This window comes from Montipora foliosa, chromosome 12, assembly GCF_036669935.1.
Source record: "Montipora foliosa isolate CH-2021 chromosome 12, ASM3666993v2, whole genome shotgun sequence".
Classification (NCBI taxonomy): domain Eukaryota; kingdom Metazoa; phylum Cnidaria; class Anthozoa; order Scleractinia; family Acroporidae; genus Montipora; species Montipora foliosa.
In genome coordinates this window covers 27,315,275-27,332,294 of record NC_090880.1, presented here as the reverse complement: position 1 = coordinate 27,332,294, position 17,020 = coordinate 27,315,275, and the positions used below count along the sequence as shown (strand labels likewise).

The 17,020-nt window shown below is 39.2% G+C and overlaps 1 protein-coding gene across 1 annotated transcript in view; it reads right to left on the bottom strand.

Moving 5' to 3' along the window:
* Positions 1-8,435: 8,435 nt before the first annotated feature.
* The window catches only part of LOC137980395 (lactadherin-like), a 9,983-nt gene continuing 1,398 nt past the window's right edge, over positions 8,436-17,020 (bottom strand). Inside the window, exons 2-4 of the mRNA XM_068827837.1 lie at positions 11,667-12,035; positions 10,226-10,548; positions 8,436-9,101 (exon numbers count right to left, since the gene is read on the bottom strand). Coding sequence (XP_068683938.1) covers positions 8,949-9,101; positions 10,226-10,548; positions 11,667-12,033 — 843 coding nt within the window. The 5' untranslated portion in view covers positions 12,034-12,035 and the 3' untranslated portion in view covers positions 8,436-8,948. The remainder of the gene's footprint in view (positions 9,102-10,225; positions 10,549-11,666; positions 12,036-17,020) is intronic.

Sequence of the window (17,020 nt, the reverse complement as noted above, 5' to 3'; positions counted from 1 at the left end):
CTTGTTCCCTCCGGAAGAATCTCAAAATTGCACTTCTTCAGAAGGTGCTACTTGAGGGAATTCTCCGTGCTTGAGATACGTTCACCGAAAGGTCTTTCTATAATCGATTAAACTTCATCTATTGAAGATGAGCTTGTGGATAAATTCAAACGTAGTTTTTAGGATGCGAGCTTTGTTGGTCAGTAATAAATACCACAAGACATCTCCACCGTGAGCGTTGCCAAATAGAGCGCAAAAAACTGTCCTTTAGCATTCGTAAAGAACAAACATGCCTTTAATTTGTGCTTGATAATCTAAAATCTATGAGCTTAGTTTAGTGTTCCAGAAAACTAAAACAGAAGTCTCATTTGCTTGATTCTTGAAATGATATTCATGGCGAAATACGACTACCCTAAATGTTCAGGCAGATCCCCTCTGACAAAATTCTATGTATGTTATTTCATAAATGTCCGTATAAATTTCACTCGTTTGCATTGCTTGATAATGGTTTCATGACCGGACTCCGAAAAGTTGTTAACGTTAAATTTCGTGCATAACCATTAATTACTTGGTGCCGAAATTGAAAAACTCAGCCAATTGATTCACAACCTAATGATCTTTGGGTATAGCCCGGCTAGTTCAACAAACTTCTGTTGTGGTGAGACGGCCACTGAAAAATTAATAACTCATCACGTTTTCGCATTACAAAATGAAAACTCGGGGAAAACTGTGAAAGGGTTTAAGTGGATTGTTACTCTATTGATTAGAAACGATGATGAAAATATACTACTGATGAAACTGCTCTTTCTGAAAATGTGACGAACCGCCTATCTTTTATGGTGCATCACCGTAAAAACACATTATCAACTAGGAAGCACTAGTCTCATAAAAAACATAAACTCTAAGTGTACTCTCGATTTACAGGTTGGTATAAGTAAATCTTAAAAGGAATCAACAAACAGCTTACTTTGTTATAATCAGCAACAGAAAGGCCTGGCAGAGAAGTTTTTACGCAAAACTTATCTGAAGATTTGTCAAACCGCTCAAATGGCAACAACTGTATGCCAATGTTGCTCCAGATGTTTTATCTAAATTCGCAGTTTTAAGTAAACAGTATAAAAATGTTGATTTATTTTCAGTCAATTATTAATGAGAAGAAGTAAGAAAGCCTGTTCAAAGAGGTTAATTCTCTTTCACAGGAATTGATGAGACGGAGTCCAAAGAGAATGGCACTTTAATATTTCATTTTAAAAGTGTCAAACCAGTGTCATTAGATTTGAAGCCGGATGTTGTTAGAGAAAACGTTTTGGGGGAACAGAAATCAACTCTAACACTCTTGGTTGACTCTTCTTTATTCCTCGACTGTGCTTCTGTTACAACAGCAATCGCTAACAACTAACAACTTACTCCCAAGTACTATTAAAGCCTTTTTTATACCTACCTGTCAAGCTCCTGCCCATCCGATTTGTCATGAAGCATGTGCCGACATTAGCATATTCTTTCTTTGAGTACGATCTACAGTGAAACCTCTGTTATAGGTGGCCCAGTGGCCGCTTAATTAATAGGGTTTCGTCAGAAATTAGCAAAATCTTCAGTAGAAACGTCACCTTATTCTGAAACAAACACCTTTAGACCAAAGGACAAAAGTATTTAATTTGATATGATTTCATTTGTGCACGACCCCACAAGCTATCCAGCGTTAAACATAACGCCGTTGTTATGCAAAGTACCGGAAAATGTGTTCTAAAATGCTTGCTGCACCTGCAGCAAGATTATTTGTCCACCTTTAACCAATCATATATAACTGTTCTATGGCGTTATCGTTGTCGTAGCTGTCGTCTTTTCTTAAACTCCTAATTGTAAGTTAGAATACTGATCAAAGTCCAAGTTTCGAAGGTTATATGGTCTTGAATCGTTTCTGGTAAAGATGGTCCCAAGGTTACTTAGGAACCGGTTAACCTTCTTTTATTTCGTGTATTGAATTAATTAAAATTGAGGGCCCCGAGGGGGGATGTTTGTTCCTTTAAAGATTTGCTTGTGTTCCCTTGTTCCCGAAAGTACTTTCAAAATTGTTTTCAGCTTTTTGATCCCTGAAATGGCTTATGTTCCCTTGTTTCCTAAGATATTTGTCTTTGTTCCCCTGTTCCTTAGTTTATAAAATTTTAGCTACGTTCTCTTGTTTCCTCTGGGAGAACCTCAAAATTGCACTTCTTCATAAGGTGCTACTTGAGGGAATTCTCCGTGCTTGAGATATGTTCACCGAAAGCTCTTTCTTTAATCGATTAAACTTCCTCTATTGAAGATGAGCTTGTGGATAAATTCAAACGTAGTTTTTAGGATGCGAGCTTTGTTGGTCAGTAATAAATACCACAAGACATCGCCACCGTGAGCGTTGTCAAATAGCGTGCAAAAAACTGTCCTTTAGCATTTGTAAAGAACAAACATGCCTTTAAGTTGTGCTTAATGATCTAAAATCTATGAGCTTAGTTTAGTGTTCGAGAAAACTAAAACAAAAATCTCATTTGCTTGATTCATGAAATGATATTCATGGAGAAATACGACTACCTAAATATTCAGGCAGATCTCCTCTGACAAAATTACATGTATGTTATAGTTGTGTCCGTATAAATTTCACTCGTTTGCATTGCTTGATGATGGTTTCATGACCGGACTCCGAAAAGTTGTTAACGTTAAATTTCGTGCATAACCGTTAATTACTTGGTGCCGAAATTGAAAAACTCAGCCAATTGATTCACAACCTAATAATCTTTGGGTATAGCCCGGCTAGTTCAACAAACTTCTGTTGTGGTGAGACGGCCACTGAAAAATTAATAACTCATCACGTTTTCGCATTACAAAATGAAAACTCGGGGAAAACTGTGAATGGGTTTAAGTGGATTGTTACTCTATTGATTAGAAACGATGATGAAAATATACAACTGATGAAACTGCTCTTTCTGAAAATGTGACGAACCGCCTATCTTTTATGGTGCATGCATCACCGTAAAAACACATTATCAACTAGGAAGCACTAGTCTCATAAAAAACATAAACTCTAAGTGTACTCTCGATTTACAGGTTGGTATAAGTAAATCTTAAAAGGAATCAACAAACAGCTTACTTTGTTATAATCAGCAACAGAAAGGCCTGGCAGGGAAGTTTTTACACAAAACTGATCTGAAGATTTGTCAAACCGCTCAAATGGCAACAACTGTATGCCAACATTGCTCCAGATGTTTTATCTATTCGCAGTTTTAAGTAAACAGTATAAAAATGTTGATTTATTTTCAGTCAATTATTAATGAGAAGAAGTAAGAAAGCCTGTTTAAAGAGGTTAATTCTCTTTCACAGGAACTGATGAGACGGATTCCAAAGAGAATGGCACTTTAATATTTCAGTTTTAAAAGTGTCAAACCAGTGTCATTAGATTTGAGGCCGGATGTTGTTAGAGAAAACGTTTTGGGGGAACAGAAATCAACTCTAACACTCTTGGTTGACTCTTCTTTATTCCTCGACTGTGCTTCTGTTACAACAGCAATCGCTAACAACTAACAACTTACTCCCAAGTACTATTAAAGCATTTTTTATACCTACTTGTCAAACACGTGCCCATCATTTGTCATGAAACATGTGCCGACATTAGCATATTCTTTCTTTAAGTACGATCTACAGTGAAACCTCTGTTGGGTGGACCAGTGGCCGCTTAATAGAGTTTCGTCAGAAATTAGCAAAATCGTCAGTAGAAACGTCACCTTATTCTGAAACAAACACCTTTAGAGGCTTGTGACAACTTTTACACAAGAGAGCTCTAATACAGAACAAAAACACAGTACTGTTTGAAAAAACAATTTCTCCTGAAAATGTTGAGATAAGGTTCTCCAAACTTAATATGAACAATCTAAACTATGGCGTAAACTGAGTTGATTTTTACAGACTTAACTGATTAGAGTGTATTGTGAAGTGCTAAGTATCTACCCCATATGAACCATGTGAGCGTTAGCCTTACTGATGGAAATAGGCCCACACAAGGACAGAGAAAACTCTGACCAGGGTGGGAATTGAACCCACGACCTTCGGGTTGAATTACCGCTGCTCTACCGACTGAGCTACAGGGTCAGACGGGAACAAGTTGTGGGAACTGACGATGTTAAAGTCACGGCAATGAACATGTACAAGTACAAGGAGGGATTACATGAGTTCAATTCCCACCCTGGTCAGAGTTTTTCTCTGTACGTCCTTGTGTCGGCCCATTTGCATCAGTAGGGCTAACGCTCACATGGTTCAAATGGGGTAGATACTTAGCACTTCACATTACACTCTAACCAGGTAAGTCTGTTGAAATGAAAGTGCTACACGGCCAACGTTTGAAAAATCGTAATCCCTCCTTGATTTGATTTTTAACCTAAAGAGGAGGTAATGTCTGTACCTAAAACGTTGCATTACGGGTTCATGATTAATTTATAAATAATGTGCAAGGAAGTCTACTGCTGAAAAGTCAAACTAAGTGTAATAGAGGTGAAAACATTAGGAAAACTCTCATCGGGACGGGCAAAAGGTAGTCTCCTTCGCAGCCGCTCGGGCCGGAGTCACGCAACGCTTCCCTTTCCCACGCGTGTCTAGCCAAAAGGTGGCCGCGGGCGCTTAATAGAGTTGACCGCTTAATAGAAGTTTGATTTACAATATTATTCTGCCATTATTTCGGGACTTTGATTACTGGCCGTTTAATAGAGGGTGGCCCCTTAATAGGTGGCTGCTTAATGGAGGTTCCATTGTATTTCACTTGGGTTTTACATTGATCTCATTGAGGTTTGTGCAGTACAACAAACCATCAGAAATCTTAAAACTGTAAGGAGCACGTTACAACAGTTTAAAAGGCAACCTAACTCAGACTGGCTCTTCAAAGACCTAAGAAAAGGTGTGACGGGCATCGAGCCCCACCCAATCCATAAATAATCGAGACCACGTTTCACTGGAGTGCTCTTGCAAGTAAAGATACGGTAATAAAAACGGAACAATAATTAGGGCGCGTTCCTTTGGTACGATTCCGAAATAGGAATACACGGAATAGACGGTACTCATGTTCTTTTGGGTCCTACTCCGTTTTCGGAATATTCTGCTCCCGATTATGGATAGCAGAATGAACGGAATGACCGGAATATGGTTCATTTAGCGCTGTCCCGGGGCGCTTGTTGGCGGAGACTGCACAGGGTTAAGAACGTCGGTTGGTTTTTGAGGAGAGAGGAAAACCTGAGTAACCGGAGAAAAACCTCACGAAGCAGAATAGAAAACCCACATGTGACGCTGGGCGTCGCACCCGGGTCACCATGGGAGGTGGGGTGGGGGGGGGGGGGGGGCAAGAATCATAATAAATGTACCATATGGGCTCCTGTGGGGGGCAAGTGCTCTTGCAAGTGCGCTAACTTGTCTGCCATCCCTGCCACGGGTTTTGGTTGAAACAGTTTATCCCAATAGGAAATAATAATAATAATAATAATAATAATAATAATAATAATGCAACTTTGTTTACCCTCGGATTTCAGAGCAGCTAGTGGCTAATATCTCTGAGCATTGAATAGACACAATTGTTAAGAATCCCAACTGGCGGGAGGCAAACCAGTTGGCTATTTTACAACTGCGCCAGGAAATTGAGCCAAGTACTACCGGAAACAAATTCAGTGAGTGGTCAGAACGCGGTTTTCAACCCAGGATCTCTGGATCTCAAGGCACGGGCCCTAACCACTCGGCCACTCGGTCACACTGCCTCCTCTTATGACAGACAAAAGCATTTAGCCCACTTGTTCAAATTGAAAAGTCCATTAACACTAATCCGCGATTGCGTACCAAACGAGGTATGAATTTTTCTCCGTCAAAAAACCCTTAACTATGTAATTTTAGGCTAAAGAAAAACAAAAGTATAAGTCAATCTTTGAAACCGTAATAATCTACGATTAGCTTAATCGGGCTTTTAATTAAGCAACTGTGTTACGGAGGTCGTCGGTTCGAATCCTTCCCAGGAAAGTCCCGAAAACTTTCGGGCCCGAAAAGCGGGCCTATGTTGCTACCACGGATATCACTCGCACAAGACCGATGATCATGTGATAGCTATCGTTTTAGTGTCACAACAGTAGCCTAATAAAACTATACACACTTGTCACGAATGAACTTGTTTTAATCAATTCAAAAGAGACTAAAATTGGACGATATGAAGCATTGTGTCTGTGCTTTGTCAGTCTCCCTATCATGGAACCAAGCAAGTAATTTTCCAGTTGTAATCTTCATTTTTTCCTTGGAAGCGAATTCGATACTCCTGGAAAATGTTATATCACAGGCGCCCCAAGCTCAGTGTGAGGTAAAGCCAACAAAAATATAAGGATTTGCATGGGAATCCCGATAAAAGACCTGAGAAGATAATTTTACGAAAAAACTCTCAATAAAAAGCCTAACCTTATTGCCATTGTGGATCGCTTCCTTCCTGTGTGGTTTTTTTCCAGATTCGACGCGAATTGAGTCGTCAACGGTTATAATAAAATACCAAGGCTGAACACTCTGAATTCTCAGGAGCCCACCAAATGGCAGACAACCCTGAGTATGCGAGAGCGCGTGACGTCACGTTATTTTGAGACAGTTGTAACGGCCGATTCAACTGATCGAGGAAAATGTTCCATAAAAACTTCAAATCGCGATGTTTCTTTTCGAAAATTCATTTTATGGACAGCCACATAAACAAAGTTCACCCACCCACTATTATCTGCGTTGTCCTGAGTGATTTGATGGGTATTTGGGACGCTTCGATTTCCTCTTCAGATCCCATGCGTCGTCACATACAATCACCTCTATCAGTGTTGTGACAGATAAAATAGGCTTTTACATGGGTATATAGCGGTATACCAGGATGCGCGAGGGAACTTATGCAGGGGTATTTCTTCATAATACTGGATACGCTATATTAAGAGACACATGAACTACATATTCTGCTTAGACAGTGTCCCAATGGTCCGCGGGCTCAACAAATGTCACACGATTCGAAAGTGTTCTTGTGTTATTTCTCTCAGACAACATGTGACCCAAATTAAGAATTTGCCGTTAAAACTGAGAAGTTCACTCTGCGTTTCGATTGATATCTGATCGTTGTCTTTTTTTGTGTGACCATCTTCGGTTATCTATTTGAATTTCATTTCATTTAATCAGATTTTACAATACATTTCATTCATGAAAGAGTCTAATGATTTTGAGTTCCCTTGAAAACAGGATTCAATGTTTGCTGAGGCCGCTGACCAGGAGCCTCACTCTGCACTCTATCCCTGGGCCAAACTTTGCGTGTATCTGTCTAATTTTAGAACTAACCCTTCTGTAGGAAACTCACATTTACATCATTTTACAGCAATTTGCATACAATGTTTCTGCTATTTTTGTCTTCGTTTAATAATAACTTCATTCTGATTGGCCATTCTAAACAGTGCGCGCAGATCCCAAGGACTCGTGTGGTCCAGAAAAAGAAAGATACGTGCAAAAGGTGACTAGTAGGGGAGGTTATGGGAGAGGAAAGCTCCTACTCATGGGCTTAACAAGCCACGATGAACACTCTAATAGATTATAAAACTATAATAATTAATTATATTCTTATTTAAATAAAAGCTGGATAGCCAGTCAGTTTTTTGAAGTGGGTATACACAATCTCGAAAACATTTTTAACGCGCAAATTTATATAGATAAAACCGATAATTTTAAGTGCCCCTGTGATCAAAAATTCACCTCAGTTTTTTTCTCCAGATTTTGAAAGTTTGTTTGCTTAACACCTGCCTGGCTAAATTTTGCGCTTTGACTTTTATCCAAAGGCCGTTTACTTTGAGTGTAAGTTTCAGATTTCATGGTCCGCCATTATTCACGTCCAAAAGTGACCGATTGGACCTCAGAGGGCTGGATCCAGGGAAAAGTGACGTCAAAGGCTCACTAGCTTAAAATTTCAGCGTGTGAATGCAGCTTAATTATATATGCAAAACGCCATTTTAAAAGTCTGAAAGCCCAAAACTCCCGTGTTGTATATTAATTCTGCGGCGTACACACGCATTGCATCAAGTTAAACTAGTGAGCCTTTGACGTCATTTCCTCGATCCAGCTCTGTCCAGATCGTAATTTTACAATTTAAAAATTGTAAAATTCCAGTTAAAATAAACGGGAGTCTTTTTTAAATGAAAGCTAAAAACTTTGTTCGCTTAGTGTTTAGTTAACATAGTTTCGAAATCCAAAGAAAAATAAGAATTGATTGTTTGATCACAGGGTCACTTTAAATATATTGAAGAGATGATACTGTTTTTTTCCGATGGTGACTTGGGGATACTCGGAAAAATGCGAGTGCTCCGAGTATCCTCGGGTCACCATCGGAAAACTATAATCTCTTCATCTGATCCACCGGGGTTAATAATCATACACAAGTTCCATCTCAGCCATTTGAAATATGTTATGAAAGAATGATAATGAATATAATCACTTTATTTAAGTCTCAAGGTTATTTATCCGAGTGCTCTACTAATTTGGGAGACTACAAATAAACTGAAATCAAATGAAATCAAAGGTTGGTTTTCAAGGAGAGGGGAAAACCGGAGTACCCGGAGAAAAACCCCTCGGAGCAAGGGGAAAACCGGAGTACCCGGAGAAAAACCCCTCGGAGCAAGGGGAAAACCGGAGTACCCGGAGAAAAACCTCTCGGAGCAGAGTAAAGAACCATCAAACTCAATCCACATATGACGTCGAATACGGTGAAAGGCAAATGCTCTCACCACTGCGCCAGCGCTGCTTCCCCTTTTAGGGTAGAATTTACTTCTATAATATAACGTACGATTTACTACTATAAAACTTGACTAAATTCTTACGAAAGACAGACAAAGAACACGGCTTAACCTCCATACAATGAGTGGTAGGTTATTTACAGATTTTCGTTCACTAGAGTGAGGTTGCAATTTAATGAAAAGTCATGGTCCGTTAATAGCACAGCCATACAGCTCAACTCTCATGGATATGTGGTTATGCCACGACATTACATAAAAGCGAACATATCTGCTCGTAATTCTTGGCACCAACTTGTGCGAGACAATTGTTCCAATGTCTGAATTTCCCATAAAAACCTGAAAAATAATATTTAGCTATGTCAATTATGTCCCAGTAGTGCCCTGCTACTATATTTTATAAAATAATTAGGATAGTACGCGCACTCGCATTGGTTCTTAGGCGCCCGTTTTGATTGGATGTTAGGAAAATAAGAGCGTGTATCAAGAAAATCTGTTTCAATCTAGAAGAAAAAACCCAGCATTTTCCTTCATTTGTCGACTTATCTTTGAGAAATCATATATAAAAGCAATACAGGACATTTTTCCGCGTTTCCATAGCCACATCTAAACACTCGGGGCAGTTGGGAGAATTCTCGACAGTTATGCAAACCCTCGACTGCGTCTTGGACACTCGACTGCGTCTTGGGTATGCATAACTGTCTCGAATTCTCCCAACTTCCCCTCGTGTTTAAATGAGGCTATGGAAACACGGAAAACGTCCTCTATTGCTTAAATATGTCTGTCTTTTGGTAGATTCTGACGTCACAGCGAACCACTATATATGCGTGGTCGAGCTGTAAAGATGAAACAACAAGTTTTATCGGGGGGCTTGCTTTGTCATTCACTCATTCTTTCCAATTCCCGAAAAAAAAATTAAGGAATAGTATAAACGTCTTGTGATCACTTAACCTTGTAAACAGAGTGAGAGTATTTTTTGTCATCCACAGTTAAATTGTTAACGATAAACAATGGATTGAAATTTAAAAACTTTGGACATCTTTTTCTCATGCGGTTAAGAAATTGCCACCCATGCACAGACAATGCGAAAACCATACGGCGAAACGGAAATTTGGCCAAGCCGGAAAATACGAAGGTGGGAATCATTGTTCTGCCAAAAGTGATATGGCTATATCACCAGTTCCCCCCCCCCCCCCCTCCCAACTCCTTTTCCGCTCCTTTACTACATAGATATAAGTGCGAGTTGTTAGGAATGTTGTAAGTGTGAGCTACTCATGTACAGTTCTTAGTTTTTCGTTTGACCCTTTTACGACCTAAAAACAGCGAAACCGCCATCGTAGTGGTCCCTTTTTTTATCTCAGTACTGTATTTTAAACTTTCTTTCCTCTAGCAATGTTTTCCTGAATAAGTTACTTATTTCTCTACTAATGGTCTTGAGGACAATCTTTTCAAACGACATTTACCTTTTCAGAATCATCGCTTCGATACGCATTCCAGTTTGCTCCGTCCAAGCTGAACAGAATTTTGTAAGAAGATACCCGCTGACCATCACCAGGCCTGCTCTGTGTGGCTATTTTCGTCAATACTGTCTCCTTGCCAAGGTCAATTTGCAACCACTGTCCAACGGCATTTGTTCCTGCTGACCAAGAGCCAGTACTTTGACTTTTTGGCGCATTGTTGAGCCTGGCTTGCCAGGGTTCATGTGCGGCTCCCCATGTTGAAGAAGCCGTCACCGCTGAGTTCGGTATTGCCCTACTTTCCATTCCAAGCGGATGACTGCGGCATTCTGTGGTTAGAGTGATAACAAATTTTAAGGACTTCACGGTAACCTTGAGCTGGAAAGTCGCGTGTGTCAGCATGATCAATTACGTGAAAGCAATCGCTAGCTGGAACTCGAACTCACATCCTGTGAGAAAACCCTTTCCTTAATCAACAACTTCAACCTGTTTATTCAAGCCTACCTCTGTAATTTGCTCGCTTTATACATTTTTATGTTGTATTTGTACTCATTAACATTTGTCAGATATTTATATTCCGATTTTTCTCTCAAGTAACACTTGCACTGAGGAAGGCTGGAGTTTCTGCCGAAACATGTTGCTCCGCAACATTGAAAATCGTTGTTTCTTATTAAAAGTTAACATGTCTCTCCTGTTCTCTAGACCTCTTGGTAAAACGCAAAGCATAAGAATGCGGCAACTTTCTTATGACTATGGTCTTTTAGGCTTCCTGTATAGTTGTTTCAGTTCAGTTGGGGTACACGAATATTCAATGGAATGTATTTACTCAAGCTTCATACACTCGATTCTCTTAAGGAACAAATCCGATAACCTTAACCTTCCCGAAGATTACATCAGATTCTGAACACTCCACACAAATATTAAGATGCCGACAAGCATCAAATTTCCCGAACGCACTTGCGAACCTAACAATTACGTCATCACGTACACTTTGATTAGCCTCTCAAATTGTTACTGTAATCCACTTAAGCTTAATCATTACGCGGTCTGTCGGTTAATGTCCATCAAGTCAGTCGTTTGATATATTAGGCGGCGAACGAGCCTCAAAATAACAATATCGTTGGTTGAGCGAGGAAAATTAATTGTGCTGCACGTGAGGCACCCATTTTATCTCATATTTTTGTGGTACTTTACATAAGAACGACATGAAATGAGGCTTTGACAACTTGAGCATAACAAATGAACCTTAAGCACACACTATTCTTACTCTGAAATCCGGCGCTCGTATCAATTTACTTTTAGGATAATTCGCCCACATTGAATCACGTGACGTGATTCGCGAAAGACTTACCATAGTGCAAAGTTATCTTTGAAGGTGACATTTCATCGACATTGCTGTCCTATTTATCTTAAAGTCCACATTACTTCATTTTTGGGCATGACATACCTTCGCAAATCAGAGACGGTGTGCACAGCAAGCCCATACCACATTCGCGTTGAGTTTTGCAAGGTATAGGTCGGAAAGTGTTCACCATATATACGGTATATGGATTGCTGCTCATGTCTTCTGGGTGAGACGCATGCGTCTTGTCACTCAGTTCACAGCGTTTGTCCATGCGATAAAAGTTGCTGCTTGTACATCCGGGATATGCCATGCAACGCAAGATACAATCTTCTATTTTGTCTGCGGTCTCTGTCTTGATGGTGTGGTTTCGAAGAACTTGTCCTTGCACAGAGTAAGTTGCTGAGCAAGAACTCGCAAATTCTGACCTCAACACCAAGTAAATGAGTAGAGATATCACGTCAAAATTCATTCCTGTGTCGACAAAGAACAATTTCAAAAGTCTCACAATTGTAGAGTATTTTTATTACAGGGCGCTAGTAAATTTTGATTCAGATTCATAAAGCTTAGGTCAAAGTCCGGCACAAGGCGTTTGAGCAGAACGCGGCAATAGAATATGAAACTTAGCGTTATGGAAGTCATTTCGCGATTATTCTGAGTCGTCAAGTAAAATATGTAACAACTAATTAGGATTGATAATGGTATGTTTGAAGAAGAGAAAAATGAAAATTGATAGTAGGGTTCCCACCACCCTGCGAGCAGAGCCTCCTTTTGTCTTTTTCTTTACTGAGGACGATAAAAAATGGCTCTGCCCGAATCGCGTCAACTCGTTGAAGCCACCGCAGCCAGAGTTTCTGGACTAGTCAATCTTGTTTTCTCTCGTCAAACCAGTTTTTCCAGTGCAAGCGTCCGTTTAGTGGCAAAACCGATGGTTATAATTGAGCCCGCTATACCATGAAAAACCAAGATGGCGGCGAGATCTGGCATATTAGGCTTGGGTTCGAGACTGTATCCTGGCAACATGCAGCGCATATTCAACAAGAGCTCATGCGCTGCCAGGTTATTTGTACTTTTGTTGACAGTTTAATAACAATAACAATAATAATAATAATAATAATAATAATAATAATAATAATAATAACAACTTTATTGTGCACCACAAAAAAAGGTATATAGGTGTTACAAGAATCTATTTGAGAGAAGTTGCCCTTTATCGTGTGAGTTCATTGACCTATACTTTTCATCTTTATTTGAAAGAGTCTGTTTTTTTTCGAAGGGTCCATAGACCTGTACTTTTCAAACCAATTTCAAGGAAGTTCTTATTTTTTCTCTGGGTCCATTGAGCTGTAAATTTCTCTCCTCTTTCTTCCAGTTTGCTGCAATTTCCGAAGTAGATTTATGCTTTCTTATTTTTTGTTTCCTTTCTATATTTGATAATTCACATAAACATCTAAGAAATGCAACCTCATAGTTTGTTTCAAAACAATTAAATTTACTTTGAATAATAGAACAATAGAGATCAATAACAGAATCTACATTTGAAAATACTCTTGTTACATTTTTTCAGAACCATTGTATACAAAAACGTGGTAACTAATCTTTTGCTCTGCATACCATTGGAAAACACAACTAATGCAGTAGCTAGAAATTCACATCAAAAAGCCTGTGCAGCTTTCCTTATTATCCAGAATGGCAGTTTTAAGCTGTTGTTTACTGGGAACCACATTACAAGATAAATCTCCCTGACATCTTGCTCTATGAATACCTTTTACATGGCCAGCGGCCTACGTCTAATTTCTTTAGAAAATCAGAAATAAAAACATATTTTGCTGGAGTAACATTAATTTCTGATAAATTGCTCTTCCATTCTCAATGATACTATTAACTGTTTGAGAGGTGCAATAGTTACAATACTTTTGAGGTGGAAAAACAAATAGAATAAAATGACGCAGCAGAACATTCTTTGCAAGAACAAAGATAAACATCATTTAAGTGCTCCTAGGGTCTAAAATTTTGGTTTCGAACATATAATGAATGAACAATGCTTCCACTGCTGCTTTACATTTTAATAATGTTAATACATTTTAATCTCACAAGTAACAGATGTTTGTGCACATATATTCTGAAAATGTTGTACCAAATTCATTAATGAATCTATTTCAATTGAAGTACATGTTGCAAATGGGTCCCATACCTAATAAATCTCTGCCATGAGAGTAAAAAATTTTACACCTCCCATTAGGCAGACAGTATATTGCTACTGTGTAAAGTTCAAGTGTTAAAATATATGCATGACAATTATCCATGAGCAAAGAATCAAAGGCAGCTAACATTGATATAACATAAGGAAAGTCTGAAATTATAGGACGTGCACTATTTAGCAAACCACTAAAACTATCACTGTATGTCAACTGATAATTAATGTAGCTTATAAGTTATAACCATAACAGGCAAATCTGTCAAAAATAGGAGTCCCTGTTTGCATGATTATGACAAAGCTGAATACATATTATTCCCAATGTTTATAATTTGAGCCAAGTCGGCTGAAGAGGTTATTGGATTCCTGAAATTTTAAATAAGTGCCGACAGAGACATTGCCACACGTTGTGTGCCTGTATTTGCCGTACCAAATACTTCAACATAATAATTTGCCTTGACTGTATGGTGCGGCAATAGTTTTAGTTGGATCAACAATTCCTGGACCTGGGTTGTTTGTACGTCATTTGCGACTCGAATTAACACAGGAATGTAAAAGCGATACAAATAGATCTTTGTAAAGCCACAGATGATTAATTTGTTACATTTCATAAATGTGAACCAAACTTTTCAATACTGGCAAATAAATGGCCTCTATAAAGTAAAACAAAAGTAAGACAGAAAACCAGAATTTCCCCTTGAAGCATCCTCTAAATTCCTTTGCCATCAACCTCCTTTGCCATCAAATTCCTTTGCCATCAATGGATATCAACGACTAGTCTGTATTGTTGAAAGAATTCCCCATTTTGACTTCGTCGCATGCCCATACCGTCAATAACAGTAGTTCTAAGAACAGTTCAGATTGCTAAAAGTCGGATCAGTTTTTCTCAGGTATTCTCAGTTTCGGTCAAAGCTGCTCTATTAATTAAAGGTTCTCAAAGATCACTAGGACCTGAGATGACCGGCATGTTGATGGAGATCAGTTTGAATGACCTTTATGTCGATCCCCGCTCTCGTGCAAAGTGTTTATTTGTAAAGCAAATTAGAAAAAATATATATCATTTTGTCTTTAATGTCAACAACTTACCTTTGGCTCCACAATCGAAAAAGATTTATTCTAACAGCTCGATCCGTACGACCCGGGCCGTACGACCGCGACTACAATCACAAAGTTTCAACAGTCAAGATGCGATGATTCGGCCGCGACCATGCACATCCAAGAGAAAATGACACATCTTAAGGGGTAGACTTTCAAAAGTCCTTCGTCTCGTGTAGATTCGCGTCCGAAAAATCACGCTTCGCTCGCCAAAACATTTTCTCCCGGGATTCTCGTGAGGTGGAATTGTGGCAAATCTACTTAAGGGCTTGAAACATGGGAGGGATGGTTGATTTCTTCAAACACGTACTGTTTATTTTGTCATGCAAAATGGACTGATATTCCAAGCATACATACATTTTAAGACTCTAATACTTCTTTTCAAGTCTTTCTATTAATTTTTCTGACTCAACAATACATCTTTCAGCATCTATTAATTGTTTTGAATAATCCCCTACCCCCCACCCCACGTAAAGTTACAGTCATGTATGTAAATGTATGCAAACATAAATTTCCATGCACTAATGTAACACGGAAAACAAGAAACGGAGGGTGACGGAGGGCATTTTATACCTCATCCGCTTACTGCGCATGAGTAATAAAGATCTTACTCGATTCAGGCTCTTTCTCAAGAACGCCAAAATCGAGCAAGCAAAAGAAAGGCCCTGCTAGCAGGGTGGGTTCCGACGTTCTTCAAAGAACATCTGGTGCTTCGCCGACCTTGATGGGCTCCTGCCGATGGCTGTTTGAAACACGAGAATTTGGCAGTATAACCCGAATTGTACAAAGTAAAATGCGGACTTTTCAAGTGTTGGTCATTCCTTCTTCTGGAGCAGATATTACAAGAGGGTAACCTGCGAATCGTCAGCTTTGTAAAATTTAGTCATTTTTAATACGTGGCTGCCAGCACGAAATTTCGTGACAACGTTATTCTACGTTTTACGTGAATGGCATGCGGTACAGCTGGTGTTGTGTCTACATTTCTTTCATTACTGGGCCAGTTTTGACTACAACAAGGGGCCGAGATATCTCATGGAGTGTCTTAGGGACTTTCAGATCTGCGACGGCCAAGTCAACGAAAACGCCACCTCAAAAAATATCTTTGCACAGTTATTTGTTATAATTTCATCTCTTTCATGTCGCACAATGTGGGCGAATTATCCTAAAAAATAAATTTGGTACGAGTAGTTTTAGAGTAAAAATAGAAAATCAATGGACCTTTGTCATCTGGCGGCCGTTCTGGTCAATATAGTTTACGACATAGAAAGTGCGGCGTACGGGGTTTTATTCACGAGTTGTTTGTGTCAAAAACCCGAACGGGCGAGGTACGAGCGACTGAGGGTTTTTGATACAAACAAGTCGTGAATAAAACCCCGTACAAAGCACTGTCTATGTCGTGAGCTGTTTATTACACATAAGACGAGAATCTTCATTGAAATAGTTTTCTGAACGCAAATTAGAAAAAAAAGCTCACTAACAATAGAACCAAATGCAAATTTAATAGCAACGGAAAATATCGCAGTAGATGCACATCAAGGAAATAAAGTCCTGAACGGAAAATGCGCTTACATGAGTTTTTTTTAAATCTAAGTAAGATATCAATAAATAGGATCATAAAGTCTCATTTAGTCACTGTCTGGTTCAACAACAAAGTACGATTTACACGAGATGCGCGAGTGGTTTGGAAAGGCCTTTACGCTATCGTTGGTTGGTTATACTTGAACACGTGAAAGAGCTGTACGCCATTCTGATTGGCTGTATAGGCTTTTTTAAAATGTGAAAATAAAGCGTGTAGATTTCTACAAATAAGCTTTATGGAATAAAATATTCTCATGTTATGTGTAATAAAAAACAATACATTTCGTTCGCCGAGCCGCGTTTTCAGTCCCTCGGGAAACCAAAATGGTCGCCTTGTGAAAAAAGCCCACGGTTCAGATTTGTGCACCCAGGTTGTCGAGACTTCAAAACATTTCACGCCGTTGTTAAGCCGAATACCGGTGCAAAAGTATGTGCTGAGATACGTGCAGCACATCACTCCTCTTCTTTTAACCAATGTCACCAACGATATAATTGTTTCGTCGCGTTGTCGTTGCTGCAGCTGTCGCTTTTTCTTAGGACCGGTTTCGGTGTCATCGAAAACGCATCGATCGGTCCGCGTCCACACTAT